Genomic DNA, 14,922 nt, shown 5'->3' on the forward strand with positions numbered 1-14,922 from the left:
CTATTTTTTTCTCTCCATGCCCACTACCTGCTTTAAGGACTGCGGGGAGGAGCAAACAAGCTAAACTTGAGCTTTACCTTGTTTGCCCCTAAACTCACCCCCCCTCACCATTCCTATTTATCTATCAAAAAAGACAAAGCAGATAGGATTATGTGTGCAAAGCTCTGCCTTTTGGGAACAGTTGATTATTCTTCAACAGTGCTGCTGGAGGCCAGACCAGGAAACACAGGGCTCTCTACCTGCCCTGGACAAGGAGGGAGATAAAGAAGTTGAATCAGGTTGTCAAATAAACACCTCTGGGCCAGTACGGGAAAACCCTGCTGACATAGTGGTTAAGTAGCTGCTAGAAAAAAAAGGTCGGCAGTTCAAAATCACCAGGTGCTCCTTGGAAACTCTATGGGACAGTTCTACTCTGTCCTATAGGGTCCCTATGAGTTGAAATCCACCGGATGGCAACGGTTTTTTTTTTTTTTAAGGACCAGTAGGAAGAGACTTTATTAAACAGAATGCAAAGGAGTGGGAAAAGGAATTTGAAGTTTCTTTGTCCAGCCTTGTTATAGGCAAAGGAGAAGGCGCCAGAGTCCTACGGGGAAGTTCTTTGCAGTAAGTCCTTCTTTTTACGCACATACATACTCACAGACACACACACACACACACACACACACACACGCCTGCAAACCAGATGCTGTCCAGTCCACTCCAACTCAAGGCGACCACATGTGCATCAGAGTAGAACTGTGCTCCAAAGGGTTTTCAATGGCTGATTTTTCATAAGTAGCTCACGGGGCCTTTCCAGGAACACAAAGGGTGAGATTTCTTAACCTCTGCTGTTTTCCAGGGTCACAAGGCTCAGGTACAATTCAACAGTATCCAGGTCAAGGTCATTTAAAAAATATTGCAAAAGCAATAAAAAATCTTTTGCAAAAATTCGACCAAGACTTTAATGCAAAGTTGTTATGGGATGAAGTTCGTGGACGGAGGGTGGGCTCAGGGAGGTGGGCTGGGGTCTGCGGTTGCTTCAAACGTCAAACGTCACCGCTTGGCGGATCCCCGCATCCGAAAGCGCCCCTCCTGCAGCTTTCTCGGCCGTGCTGCCGTCATCCGCAGGACCGCGACCGGCGCACGGTCTGGTATGTCCTCCTTACCGATGACACTGAGCGCCCGAGACGTCGGAGCCCAAGTCGCAAGCACGCAGAGCCGCCCGCGCTTTGCTCCGCTTCTCTCCGGCCTTGAGCCGTGCCGTGCCCTCTCCGGGATAAGGGCAGGGTTTAGCCCGTGCACCTCCCTGTCGGGGGCGCCGGGCGCGCTTTAACACCTGGCAGCTGACGGAAAACCAGAAACGACCCGGGACAACGCTCAGCTCGCTCCGCCCCGCATGCCCGCCGACCCGGAAGTAGGACGTGTCACGTGCTCTGGGGGAACCTCAGCGCGACGGCACAGCCCGTGCGGCTCTGCGTGCTTGCGTCATCGCGTAGGCCGGCGGGGCCCCGGTATGGGGTAGTGACGTTTCCGCGCATCAGGCGGCTGCGGGCGGGTCCAGAGAGAGTGGGTCGCAGGTAGCCCGGCCTCTTAAAGCCGCCGGGGCCTGTCCGTGTTGGCTCATCGCACGGCAGGGCGCGGCGCCTTTAAGCATCGCTGTGACACGTGTGTTCGGCGCCGGAGGCCCGGATGGTGCGCGTGCAGGGCCGCGGGCCGGGAGACGCCAGCGCTGCGCAGGCCTGCAGCGGGCGGCCGGGAGGCCCGGTAGGCTGCGGGAGGACGGCGCGGCGGGGATCCCCGCGAGCCCGGGGGAGAGCGCTGCGCGAGCGACTGGGGCTGGGTTTCCGCGGGCTGGGGGCACGGGAAGGCGCGGCCTGGCGCTTCCCGGGGCGCCAGGTAACGTGAGCGCGTGTCCATGGGGGCCTCGGGGTGTCTGGGGAGATCTGGGATGCCCGCGAGGTGGGGCCTGGGAGTGTCCACGGAGATCTGGGATGTCCACAAGGAGGGGCCTCGGAGTGTCAGTGGAGATCTGGAGAGTCCGCGAGGAGGGGCCTCGGGGTGTCCCCAAGCAGGGTCAGAGTGTCCGCGGGGCTCTCGCGGTGTCTGCAAGGAATTCCGAGGTGTCCTCAAGCTGGGGTCTCGCGGTGTCCGCAGAGGTTCGGGGTGTCCACGAGGAGTTTCGGGGTGCCCTCGAGGAGAGGCCTCGGGATGTCCGCAGAGGTCCAGGGTGTCCTCGACGAGGTCTGGTGTGACCGCGAGGAGGGGCCTCGGGGTGTCCACAGGGGGGTCTGGGTGTCCCAGTGGAGGGGGCCGAGGGAGCGAGCTCGGGCTGCGCCATGCGCGCAGGGATCTCGGGGTGTCTCCGAGGAGGTGCCGGGGGGCACGAGCTGGGCTGCGCCGTGCACTCAAGGATTTCTCGGTGACCTCCTGGAGGGGTCTTGGGGTGCCCCCGTGGGGTACATTGTAGCTGCGGCGGTTCCGCTCTCTACTATCCCCCGCAAATCCTGGCCTGTGGTGGAAGGAGAGCTCGCCCCGAGCCGGGGGCGCAGGGCCGGGGAGGCGGCGGCCTGGCCTGTATCTCGTTGGGCGCAGTCTGCCCTCGGAAGCCTCGTTTGCCCAGAGCCAGGTGCTCTGGAAGGGCTTGTGTCAGATTCGGGAGAGCGCTCTGCGGGTCAGCATAGCGGGGCTTACGCGCTTCCTGTAAGCTAGCGGTGAGCGCTGTGGAGGGGGTAACCTTGTCATGGTCACTCAGGAAGGTGATGCTCAGGGCTCCGGACGGACTTGGGCTTTTAAAAGGCCCCTGGCTTTTTTCAGGTGGGATTGGGTCTCCCTTGGGCTGCTAGAGTAGCACCCTAAAGCCGAGACGGAGATGAGAGGGAACTATCTTAGTGCTCAGAGTTCACTTTCGGTAAGGAAACTTCTAGGAGAGATGCTCATTTGCCCTTTTCGCGGCTGGGCTAGGCGCTCTGTAGAGACGCCCCAGAGGCCCCCCTTTAAAAGCAGGTACTGGATGCAGCTTGGGTCTGTTTTGTTCTCCTCTCCGCGCAGCACATGGCTGATGGCATGAGTCTGGGGTGCAGTTTATACTGGAAAAGTGAGGAGGGAGAGAGAATGTGTTTGAGTGGTGTTCTCAGACAGCAGTGTCTGAGTACTTTTGGAAGTACAAAGATACAAGTACGTTACCGTGGGTGTTGTAAGTAGGGTCCTTTCCCGGACGGTGAGAAATCTGGCATGGAGAGGCTGTCCCTAGTGAGATTTGAGAGTGTTTATGTTATCAGTGCGTACTTCAGAGGGTTTGCTGCTGAGAGATAGCAGGACCTTGTCCTTTCGTTTCCTGTACCTCAGAGAAATCATTCTTAGGTTATTGCTTGAGGTCGAATGGATGAAGTAGAACCTGTTATTTCTGTCAGAACTCAAAAAATTGTACAAAACCTCTGATTCCACATTCAGGAGTGGGTTATGGGATATGTGTCCTTTATTTAAGTTACTGATCTCGAATTAAATTGAGCTAAGGCCATTTAACCCAGTTGGGTTAAAGCCATTATGATGTTGGCGAAGAATATTGAAAGTACTGTGTACTGCCAGAAGAACAAACAAATCTGTCTTGGAAGAATGCTCCTTAGAAGTGAGGATGGCTTACTTTGGACATGTTATCAGGAGGACCCAGTCCCGGGAGAAGGGCATCATGCTTGGTAGAGGGTCAGTGAAAAAGAGGAAGACCCTCAACGGGATGGACTGACAAAGTGGCTGCAACAGTGGGCTCAAGCATAGCCATGATTTGTGAGGATGGCGTAGGACTGGGCAGCGTTTCGTTCTGTTATACATAGGGTTGCTGTGAGTCGGGAGCAACACGATGGCACCTAACAACAGCAACGACAAAGCCATTTAACTCCCAAATTCTATCTTCTGGCTAACATACCGTGGACTCACATCCATCTTCACAAAGTGCTCACCTGTGAGGTGTGAGTCTTGACAAAATGATGTTCTGGAGAGTTTTTCATAAAGCTAAATACAAATTCGTCCTTTATTCTGAGACCGTGTTTATCTATGTATACACACACATAATAAGCGCACAGGGAGCCGTGGAGTTGATTCCCACTCATAGCGACCCCGTGTGTTACAGAGTGGAACTGCTCTGTAGGGTTTCCTAGGCTAAAATCTTGACGGGAGCAGATCACCAGCGGAGCCTCTGGGTAGGTCCGAACCACTTAACTCTTGCTCCACCAGGCTTTCTCTTGCTCACTTACTCGCTCTCTCTATAAACCCCATTGCCATCGAGTTGATTCGGACTCATAGCAGCCCTATAGGACACAGGAAAACTGCCCATAGGATTTCCAAGAAGCGGCTGGTGAATTTGAACTGCTGACCTTTTGGTCAGCAGCTGAGCTCTTAACCACTGTGCCACCAGGGCTTTGCTCTTTCTACGTATATACGTATATATACATATACGTACGTATTTGGGTTTGTGTGTGTATTGATACGCTTTCATTTTGGGGGCGATGGTATGTCTGAAATTTGCTTTCAGATAACCTGGGTATGGGCAGATGAATCATAGTTAGCTGTGCTCAGAAACGTTTGAAGTTGAACGGTGAGAACGTGGGTCCACTGCGCTGCTGTCTTTGCATTGTGTATGCTTGCATGTTTCTGCAGGGAAAAGCTTTCTGTTGAGTACATTAATTTTATGCAATCACAGTGATGATTCTAGATGGCAATTAAAAAAAAAAAACTCACACTTAGCAAAGTAAAAATTTGGCAACTGATTGCTGCCCTGATTTTTTTTCCTGACATTTTGCTTGTTTGAGACACCCAAACATGAGTGATGATTGTCTTGTTACCTCTTGCTCTTTGCAAATGAGAGTTAGGTTGTTGTTGGCTGGTGAGTGGGGAGAGTATTCTCACTGGTGTCAGGGTTGAGAGAGTGAGCAGACATCAGGGTTTCCCTGTGGTGTATGTTACAGTAATGCGTACGTGTTGGCATAGTTCTCCCCACTCCTCCTGAGGCCTGTGTGGGGCATTTCTGTAGCCTTGACGACGATTTGTTCCTGGTCGATGATGGGGAGAGGTGATGGGAATTTCCATGCTACAGGCGGTGACCGGGGAGTTGGCCTTCCATGACGATCTTGCTGTTCATCCCACAGAGTGGGACGCCCCTTGCGGACCATCGCTTGGCCACTCGGGTGGTTTAACAGGCCGGGGTGGCACCTGCACGTGAGGTCCCAGCCCCGCACCCACCCAGCCTGACGCCATCCCTTCCTGAATTCTGGACTCATTGCTGCAGAAGCAGCTGGCCCATGCTCAGCCCTCCCAGGTAAGCCTGCAAAGGTTTCTGCCTTGCCCTTCATTCCACCGAGTTCCCTGCGTGGCCCTCTTAGATGCCGCCCCTTAGAAATGGATCTTTGATTTCCTCCAATCAGAAAACCCATGCTTGCTTTTTTAAAATAAGTTTCATACATTTCTGTACTTCACAGAGATTTCTTTAGAAACAGGAATTTGATCCATGTATGAAATTCAGTGATCCCTAATGACAACTTGAATGACCACCTGACATGGCGGGAGAGGGCCTGACTGGTACTAGCACAGAGTTTGGGGTGCCCCTGCCTAGGTGGCTTCTTGTGGCAGGCTGGATCCTGGACACCAGATAGGGTCGTCATTTTTCTGATATGAGTGGGCCGTTTAAGGAACACATTTTTCTACGCGTGACTCAGATAGTCTTTGCACTTTGACTGCTATGGTTGAGTTGCACGGTGGCAGGTGGGAAGAAACGTGGTGAATACAAGTAAAGCAGTCAGAGGTGTGGGGTCTCCCCTGCGCTATGGATCTAGGCTGCTATGGGGATAGTAGCACTCCCCTGCCGGCGGCTGTTCCTGTAGGAAGGGTATGTTGTCTCTGACTCATCCTCACGGCAGCCTTAGCTGTTTTTGTCCCCGTTTTACAGTTGAAGACTAGGAGGCTTGGAGGTTACAGTGACATTCCCTGGACTTCATAGCTAGTAGGTGATGGAGTTGGGAGTGACCCACGTGTGCCGGCTGCTAGCACCTGTCATCTGCCCGCTCACCCTCTTGGCTTTTCTCTTTTCCTTTTTTGATCCGTGGCCTGGGGAGAGACTCGCTCAGGTGTAGCCCCTCATATCTACACCATTTTTCCTACTCCTGTTACTTTTCTCTTTTTCTCTCTCACTCACCTCTCACTTTTAAGAAGATAGTCTATATCCATAGAAATGCAATGCAGGCTACAAATGTAATACAAAAAAACTTTAGTAGCCATGTTAAAAAATAAAGAGCAGGTAAAACCAACTTTAATAATACGTTTTATCTTACCCAGTATATGTAAAATATTATGTCAACATCTTATCGATATAAAAACTATTGAGATATTTTGCATTTTTTTCTTATACTTTGTTGTTGTTGACCAAAACCAAACCAAACCCACTATCATTGAGTCGATTCTGACTCACAACGACCCTATAGGACAGAGCAGAACTGCACCATAGGGTTTCCAAGGCTGTAATCATTATGAAAGCCAACCGCCACATCTTTCTCCCTAAGGTGGTTGTTGCTAGGTGTCATCAAGTGAATTCCAACCCATAGCGACCCCATGCGACAGAGTAGAGCTACCTCATAGGGTTTTCTAGGCTGTAATCTTTACGAAAACACTTCCTTACGTACTTCCGTGAAGATTACAGCCTAGAAAACCCTATGGGCAGTTATACCCTCAACGAAATGGATTGACACAGTGGCTGCAACAAACATGGGGTCAAACATAACAGTGATTGTGAGGATGGCACAGGACTGGGCAGTGTTTTGTTCTGTTGTACATAGGGTCGCTGTGGGTCAGAACCAACTTGATGGCACCTAACAGCAACAGTCTTTTCAGAAGCAGATTACTGGGTCTTTTCTCCCATGGAGCTGCTGGTAGGTTCGGACTGCTAACCTTTCAGTTGGCAGCTGAGCATTTGCACCACCAGGGCTCCTTTCTTACACTAAGCCTTCAAAATTTGTTGCGCATTTCATACTTAAGCTTATCTTAGTTTGAACTGGCCTCCTGTCACGTGCTCAGCAGCCACATGTGGCTCGGGGCTTGGAGCCTCATTTTGAAAAGCGAAGTCTATAGAGATTCGTGTCCTTCTCTGACTTGCCGTGCTGGGTTACTACGTGGGTTTGTGTATGATGCTGATCCTCTTACTACACAGGTGTGTGTGTGTGTAATCAATGTCTTACAAGAATTACAGTTTCAGAGAAGCAGGGTTTTTGTTCCCGGGACCTAGTTTTTGAGCTCCGTGTCCCTTCTTGTCCCCACAGTGATGCACCATGCCAATTGTCGATAAGCTGAAGGAAGTGCTGAAGCCTGGCCGCAAGGACTCGGCGGATGATGGGGAGCTGGGGAAACTCCTGGCCTCCTCTGCCAAGAAGGTCCTACTCCAGAAGATCGAGTTTGAGCCTGCCAGCAAGAGCTTCTCCTACCAGCTGGAATCCCTGAAGAGCAAATATGTGTTGCTGAACCCCAAAACAGAGGAAGCCAGTCGCCACAAGAGCGGCAGTGAACCCCAAGCCAGGAGACAGGGTACAGACACCTCTCAGACGCTGACAGAGAAGCCTTCCCAGGGAGCTTGCTGACTATGTGGTGGATTAAATGCTGACCGATTATTAGGGGCAAAACGGGATCAGTCAGAGGGTTATCAATCTTACAAGGGTCAGTGGGTTTCAGTCACAGGTAATGATACAGGGCCGATAGGAAAGAGTTCTGTGTGCGGACTGGTTTTTTGGAGCTCTCCCTGCCCCACCCCCAGGTGTAATAGGATCAAACACAAGCCTTGGGAATAGGAAAGGGGGGGTGGGCTGCGTGGATGGGAGGTGGGGTGGGCTGTGTGGGGCCAGGGTGTGATGAAGCTGCCAGGGCCTGGCTTCTTCAGCCGGTCGTTCTCTGGATCTTGGCCTCCAATCCGTAGACATGCTCTTGAATCCGGACCTCAGCAGCCTGAACGGTCCTGTGAGGTTGCTGGTCTACTCCTGAGCTTCCTAGGAGCGTCTAGTCCGCGGAAACACCAGCCACCCTTCAGTGCCGTGCACCAAGGGACTGCGTGCGACAGCTCCTGGAAGCCGTTTCTCTCCGTGGTCCAGCTGGCACTCTATCCATGCCCAGATTTGTCTTGTCCTCTCTCTCAGGCGGTGAGCACGTGTACGAAAGCTGCACCGATGGTGTCCCGGCCCCGCAGAAGGTGCTCTTCCCCACAGAGCAGCTGTCTCTGAAGTGGGAGCGTGTTTACCGCGTGGGCGCGGGGCTCCACAACCTCGGCAACACCTGCTTCCTGAACTCTACTGTGCAGTGTTTGACCTATACGCCACCTCTCGCCAACTACCTGCTGTCCAAGGAGCACGCTCGGAGCTGTGAGTGTCCCTTTCCAGTGTCGGGCTGGCTGCCAGCCCTCAGAACTAGGTGGTGTTCTCGCTAAATAACCCCTGCATTCCTGGGGCAGCCATTCCCTGTGGGGGTCAAGTTCAGGAGTGAAGGTCAGAGCACATAATAACCGATAAAGCCTGCCTTTGAATTGTGCCAGCGGCAAGACAAGGTCCGGAGAGCAGCTCACTCAGAGAGAGTCGTGGGCTGCAAACTCTTGTTTGTAGTTACCCAAAGACTATAGTTGTTTTCAAAAGACACTTCCAAAATATGTACAGTCAATTAATTTATACATCTATCATGTTATACCAGTGTTTTTTATTGAGAAAATGTGGGTAGCAGTGTTTGCCCATCCAACAATTTTTACTAGTACAATTCAGTGAGACCTATTACATCAACGTCCATTGCCACATTTTCCATCACATAGACAGAACCTCAGTGCCAGCTAAGCAAAGATCTCCTCTTTCCCCACCAATGTTTTATTTTCATTATAAAACACGCCCCGAGGTAGAAGCTAAAAATGGGTTAAGTAAACATGAAATAAAATATGACTCGTCAAAACTGAAGAAAATGGGGAGAAAAAATCGAAAGCCCAAAAAACCAAAACAAAGCTCAGGGTGAGCTGTTGTACTCTGATGCAAGAATTAGTACGTTTTACTACAGTAATAAGGAGTCCTGGTGGTGCAGCGGTTAAGAGTTCAGCTGCTAACCTAAAGGTCAACAGTTTGAATCCACCAGATGCTCCTTGGAAACCCTATGGGACAGTCCTACTCTGTCCTCTAGGGTCACTGTGAGTCGGAATCAACTTGATGGCAACGGGGTTTTTTTGTTGTTGTTGTTCACTGTAGTAATACAGATTATTTTTAAAAAAATAAAATGAATGGTGGAGCAACAGGATAGAAGAAGTTTTGAGTTGCCTGGATCATCTGTCCTGACTTATATAGGAGAGAAAAATAAACTTTTATCTTTTTTTTTCCTAAGCAAAAAAAAAAAAACTGAAGAAAATAGAAAGTGAATAGTTGTTAGAAACTCTGAAAGAAATTGAAGCAGTGATTAAAAATCTTCACGTAAAGAAAACACCAGGCTGAAATGCTTTTTTAGGTGAGTTCTGAGACACTTTGAGGAAACAAATTGTTCCAACCTGTCGCAAGCTCTTCTAGAGGCTAGAAAAGGAGAGCGTATTCCCCAGCTCCTTCTATGCGGTTCTTACAGCTTGGGTAACAAAATTCAACAAGGACAGCACGATAAAGAAAAATTACAGTTTCACCTTATTCATGAATATAGATATAAGAATTCTAGATACAACACTTCATCACCCATCTGTCAGTTTTTTGTACTCTGGTACAATGCCACCGGTATTTCAAACACCCACAGGGTCACCCATAGTGGACAGGTTTCAGTGGAGCTTCCAGACTAAGACCACAAAGAAAGACCTGGCAATCTGATTAAGAAAATTAGCCAGCGAAAACCCTGTGGAGCACAAGGGAATACTGTCTTGATATCGTGCTGGAAGATGAGCCCTCCAGGTTGGAAGGCACTCGGGATATACAGTGGCCGCAACAGTGAACTCGAGCCTGCCAACGATCGTGAAGATGGCGCAGGACCAGGCAACATTTCATTCTGTTGTATGTGAGGTTGCCGTGAGATGGAGCTGACTTGACAGCAACCAGCAACAACAGTGAACAATTGAATTTGACAGTCTCGTAAAAGAGCTGCAAGGGCTTACAGATATTAGAAAGCACCTGAACAGGAGCTGAGAGCGCTCAGTGCAGGGGCGGAGAGCACGGACTGGAGTCTGGCCTTCAGGCTTTACGTTCCAGTTCTGCACTTAAAAGCCGTGAGTCCTGGAGCGTGTCACTTAGCCTCTGTGCTTCCTGGTCCTCTGTTGGGAAGTAACACCGTCTTACCTCACAGGCTTGTTGTGAGGCTGAAATGGACTGTGTAGGCTGCCCAGACTCCTACTTGGCACACAGTAAGCACCCTCTGGAACTTATTGTTAATTCTGTAACATGAATTAATTGAAGGAGCCCTGCTGGTACAACAGTTAAGCACTTGGCTTTTAACTGAAAGGTCAGTGGCTTGAACCCACCCAGCAGCTCTCAGGAGAAAGGCCTGGTAGTGATCTGCTCCCGTCAAGATTACAGCTAAGAAAACCCTGCAGGTTTGCTAGTGTTTTGGCAATGGTTGTTAGTTGCCGTTGAGTCAGCTCTGACTCACGGAGACCCCGTGTAAAACAGAACAAAACATTGCCGTCCCACACCATCTTCATGATGGCACAGTTCTGCTCTGTCACGTGGGGTCACTATGAGTCAGAGTGGACTTGATGGTACCTAACAACAGATTTAATTACTATTGTTATATTAACATATTGAAAGCACCTGAAAAGAGATGCCCAAAAAATTTGTGATAAAATACTTTTGGTGAAGCAGCGATAGAGGAGAGATCCTTTAACCTGATAAAGGGGATAAAGGGTCTGTCCGTTTGTGATACTGCAGAGGCTGCACGTTGCTGTGAAGCTGGAAGCTTTGCCACTGGTATTTCAAATACAGCAGGGTCACCCATGGTGGACAGGTTTCAGCAGAGCTTCCAGACTAAGATGTACTAGGAGGAAGGACTTGGCAATCTACTTCTGTAAAAGTTGGCTACTGAAAACTCTATGAGTGGCAGAGGGCCGTTGTCTGATATGGTGGCAGAAGAGGAGCCCCTTAGGTTGGAAGGGCCTCAAAACACGACTGGGGAAGAGCTGCCGCCTCAAAGTAGAGGTGACCTTAATGACGTGGGTGGAGTAGAGCTTTTTAGTCCTTTCTTTGCTGATGTGGCACGACTCAAAATGAGAAGGAACAACAGCAAATATCCATTAATAATTGGAACGTGGAATGTACAAAGTATGAATCTAGGAAAATCGGAAGTCGTTAAAAATGAAATGGAACACTTAAAGACTGATAACCGATAACCTAGGTGTTAGTGGGTTGGTCTTCTTAAATTGGATAGTCATGTGGTCTGCGATGCTGGGAATAAAGATTTTTGCCACCTTCTGCAGTCTGAAATTAATAATTGGGACATGGAGCATATGAACTATGAATCTGGGAAAATTAGAAGTCAAAAATGAAATGGAACACATAACAGAAAAAAGGTTGATGTTGTCAAGGATTTCATTTTACTTGGATCCACAATCAACACCCATAGAAGCAGCAGTCAAGAAATCAAACGACTATTGTGTTGGACAGATCTGCAAAAGACCTCTTTAAAGTATTTAAAAGCAAAGATGTCATTTTGAGGACTAAAGTGCACCTGACTCAAGCCACGATATTTTCAGTTATACGTGTACAAAAGCTGAACAATGCACAAGGAAGACTAAAGAAGAATTGATGCCTTTGAATTATGGTGTTGGTGAAGAATATCGAATATACTATGGACTGCCAAAAGAACAAACATCTGGCTTGGAAGAAGTACAGCCAGAATGCTCCTTGGAAGTGAGGATGGCGAGACTTCTTCTCACATACTTTGGACATGATATCAGGAGGGACCAGTCCCTGGAGAAGACCTCATGCTTGGTAAAGTAGAGAATCAGCAAAAAAAGAGGAAGACCATCAGTGAGATCGAGCGACACAGTGGCTGCAACAGTGGGCTCAAGCCTAACAAGGCATCTTAGGCTGGGTTCTCTAGAGAAGCAGAATCAGTAAAGAGTATAAATATACACATGGTTGTAGAGACTGGAACATCCCGAATGCGTGTGTCAGTTTAGAGGCTTCTCCTGGTTATGTAGCTACAAGGTCTGGCAGCCCCAGGGGCAGCGGGTCAGAGAGCAGCGCTATTGTTCACAGGCTGCGAAGACCGACAGATCCCAAGATCAGCAGGCAAGACTGCAGGTAAGCTGCTAGCTCAAGTCACAGGAACCGGAGGTAGATGAACAGAAGTCAGTTGCAGGGTCCAGAATGAGGAAAAGCCCAGAAGCCTTGCCAGAATGTCTAGTTGTATTTGATGCAGGCCACATACCCAAGGAAAGTCCCTTTCAACTGATAGGCTGCTCACAGCAGATCCTTTCATGAGGGTGATTACATATCATATCTCAACAGGGCAGTGATCACAACATTATCTGACTGCCGAAACACAGAATCATGGCCCAGCCAAGGTGACACACTGTCCTAACCATCACATAAGGATTGTGAGGTTGGCACAGGACCGATCAGTGTTTCCTTCTGTGGTACATGGGGTCGCTGTGAGTTGGAACCGACTCAACGGCACTTAACAATAATCAAAAACCTACAAGAAGCATCATTCCAAATAGGAAAACATTGGGAACATATGCTTTAAACCCAGGAGTGAAACAAGGATGGCCACTGTCACCACTTCTATTAAGTATTGTGTTGGTCGGAGCCATAGCGGTGAAATACGAGAAAGAAGGAAATGGCACCATTGTTTGCAAAGGATGTGGTTGTCTATATAGAAAACCAAGAGAACGAATGGGCAATTTTCTAGAAATCTGGCAAGGGGAAGCTGGCAGCATGGCTAGATAGAATGTTAATGTGCAAATTCGGTTTACTTTCTCTACACCAAAGGGTAAGCAGGTATAAAAATGTATGCTATTATTTAAAAAAATTACAATACCAACCAAATTAGTAGAGTACCTAGGTATGGATTAGCAGGATGTACACGTTACATTGGGCACATCTGCAGATGATCTCTTTAAAGTTTTTTTCTTAGTAATTTTTATTGTGCTTTAAGTAAAAGTTTAATAATCAAGTCAGTCTCTCACATAAAAACTTATACAGTTTATTACATACTCCCAGTTACTCTCCCCACAATGAGACAGCCCGCTCCCTTCTTCCAGTCTCTCCTTTCATGACCATTTCACCAGCTTCTAACCCCCTCCACCCTCTCATCTCCCCTCCAGACAGGAGATGCCAACATAGACTCAAGTGTCCACCTGATCCAAGAAGCTCACTCCTCATCAGCATCCCTCTCCAACCCATTGCCCAGTCCAATCCATGTCTGAAGAGTTGGCTTCAGGAATGGTTCCTGTCCTGGGCCAACAGAAGGTTTGGGGACCATGACCGCCGGGGTCCTTCTAGTCTCAGACTATTAAGTCTGGTCTTTTTATGAGAACTTGGGGTCTGCATCCCACTGTTCTCCTGCTCCCTCAGGGATTCTATGTTGTGTTCCCTGTCAGGGCAGTCATCGGTTGTGGCCAGGCACCATCTAGTTCTTCTGGTCTCAGGATGATGTAGTCTCTGGTTCATGTGGCCCTTTCTGTCTCTTGGCCTCGTAGTTACCTTGTGTCCTTGGTGTTCTTCATTCTCCTTTGATCCAGGTGGGTTGAGACTCATTGATGCATCTTAGATGGCCGCTTGCTAGCATTTAAAACCCCGGACACTAGTCTCCAAAGTGGGATGCAGAATGTTTTCTTAATAGATTTTGATCTCTTTAAAGTTTTAAAAAGCAAAGATGTCACTTTGAGGACTCAGGTGCGTTTTATCCAAACCATGGCCTTTTTAGTTGCTTCATAGCCCTGCAAAAGTTGGATAGTGAGAAAGGAAGGCAGAAGAAGAATCAATGCATTCAAGCTGTGGTTTTGATGAAGAATATACCGTGGACTGCCAAAAGAACAACAAATCAATCTTAGAAGAAATACAACCACAATGCTCCTTAGAAGTGAGAATGGCGAGGCTTTGACTTGTTTACTTTGGATATGTCATCAGGAAAGACCAGTCATTAGAAAAGGACATCATGTTTGGTAAAGTGGAGGGTCAGTGGAAATGAGGGAAACCCTCCATGAGCTGGATTGACATAATAACTGCAACAATGGAGTCAAACATACCAACGGTCATGAAGATGGCACAGGACCGGAAGACATTTCCTTTTTTCCCCTATACGTGAGGTTGTCGTCAGTCAGAGCTAACTCCATGGCAAATAATAACATGGACAACCTTTACCAAAGACAGGGAACAGCACCTGCATAGATGGAGAGGGAGTTCTATTTGCAGAGGGAAGGCTTATATTATGAACAAGTCAGTTTTCCCCAAACTAATGTGTAGATTAATGTAGCTCCGGTTGATTCTGAAAGTTACATGGAAAAGAAAGGCGAAGGACCAGAAACAGCCAAGGCGCTTCCGAAGGTGAAGAACGAGAAGGGATGTGCCCTAGCAATGACAAAGATTTGTGCAGTTATGGAAATTTACGTGTGATAGCGTTGGGCCAGGAGAGACCTACTGGCCACTGAAATCGAGAACAGAGCACAGAAACAAACCCACGTGGATTCAGAAGTGTGTTGTGTGTCAGCTTGTCACACGTGTGTGCATCTGCCATTTTGAATAAATGGAACTTAAAAGTTAAGCTGGATTCCCGTTTCATGGCATGCACAAAAATCAGCCTCAAGTGAATTAAAAACTTAATGTGAAAAGGAAAGCAAAGCTTTTATAAGAAACATAGTTAAATCTCTTTCCAGCCTTGGGGTGGGTGAGTTCTTGAGACTCAGAAAGCGTTCACCATAAAAGAAAAAATGGATAAATTCAGCTGCATTAAAATTAAGAACGTTGGTTTATAAAAGCG

The 14,922-nt window shown here is 48.6% G+C and overlaps 2 protein-coding genes across 7 annotated transcripts in view; one reads left to right on the forward strand and one right to left on the reverse strand.

The window, feature by feature from the left end:
• Window positions 1-1,533: 1,533 nt before the first annotated feature.
• USP36 (ubiquitin specific peptidase 36) overlaps window positions 1,534-14,922 on the forward strand; it is a 44,962-nt gene continuing 31,573 nt past the window's right edge. For 2 of the 6 annotated variants that reach the window (XM_064270632.1, XM_023556843.2), the window contains exons 1-3: window positions 2,302-5,287; window positions 7,278-7,539; window positions 8,142-8,363. In XM_064270632.1, coding sequence (XP_064126702.1) covers window positions 7,287-7,539; window positions 8,142-8,363 — 475 coding nt within the window. In that variant the 5' untranslated portion in view covers window positions 2,302-5,287; window positions 7,278-7,286. The other 4 variants (XM_010596914.3, XM_023556842.2, XM_064270633.1 and 1 more) reach the window with 4 other exon arrangements.
• On the reverse strand, window positions 1,600-5,141 carry LOC111752597 (uncharacterized). The gene is made up of 2 exons (XM_023556723.2): window positions 4,948-5,141; window positions 1,600-2,488 (listed from the first exon to the last, which is right to left on the reverse strand). Exons 1-2 carry the CDS (start codon window positions 5,139-5,141, stop codon window positions 1,600-1,602), a joined length of 1,083 nt encoding a protein of 360 aa, XP_023412491.2.

This window comes from Loxodonta africana, chromosome 18, assembly GCF_030014295.1.
Source record: "Loxodonta africana isolate mLoxAfr1 chromosome 18, mLoxAfr1.hap2, whole genome shotgun sequence".
NCBI classification, from domain to species: domain Eukaryota; kingdom Metazoa; phylum Chordata; class Mammalia; order Proboscidea; family Elephantidae; genus Loxodonta; species Loxodonta africana.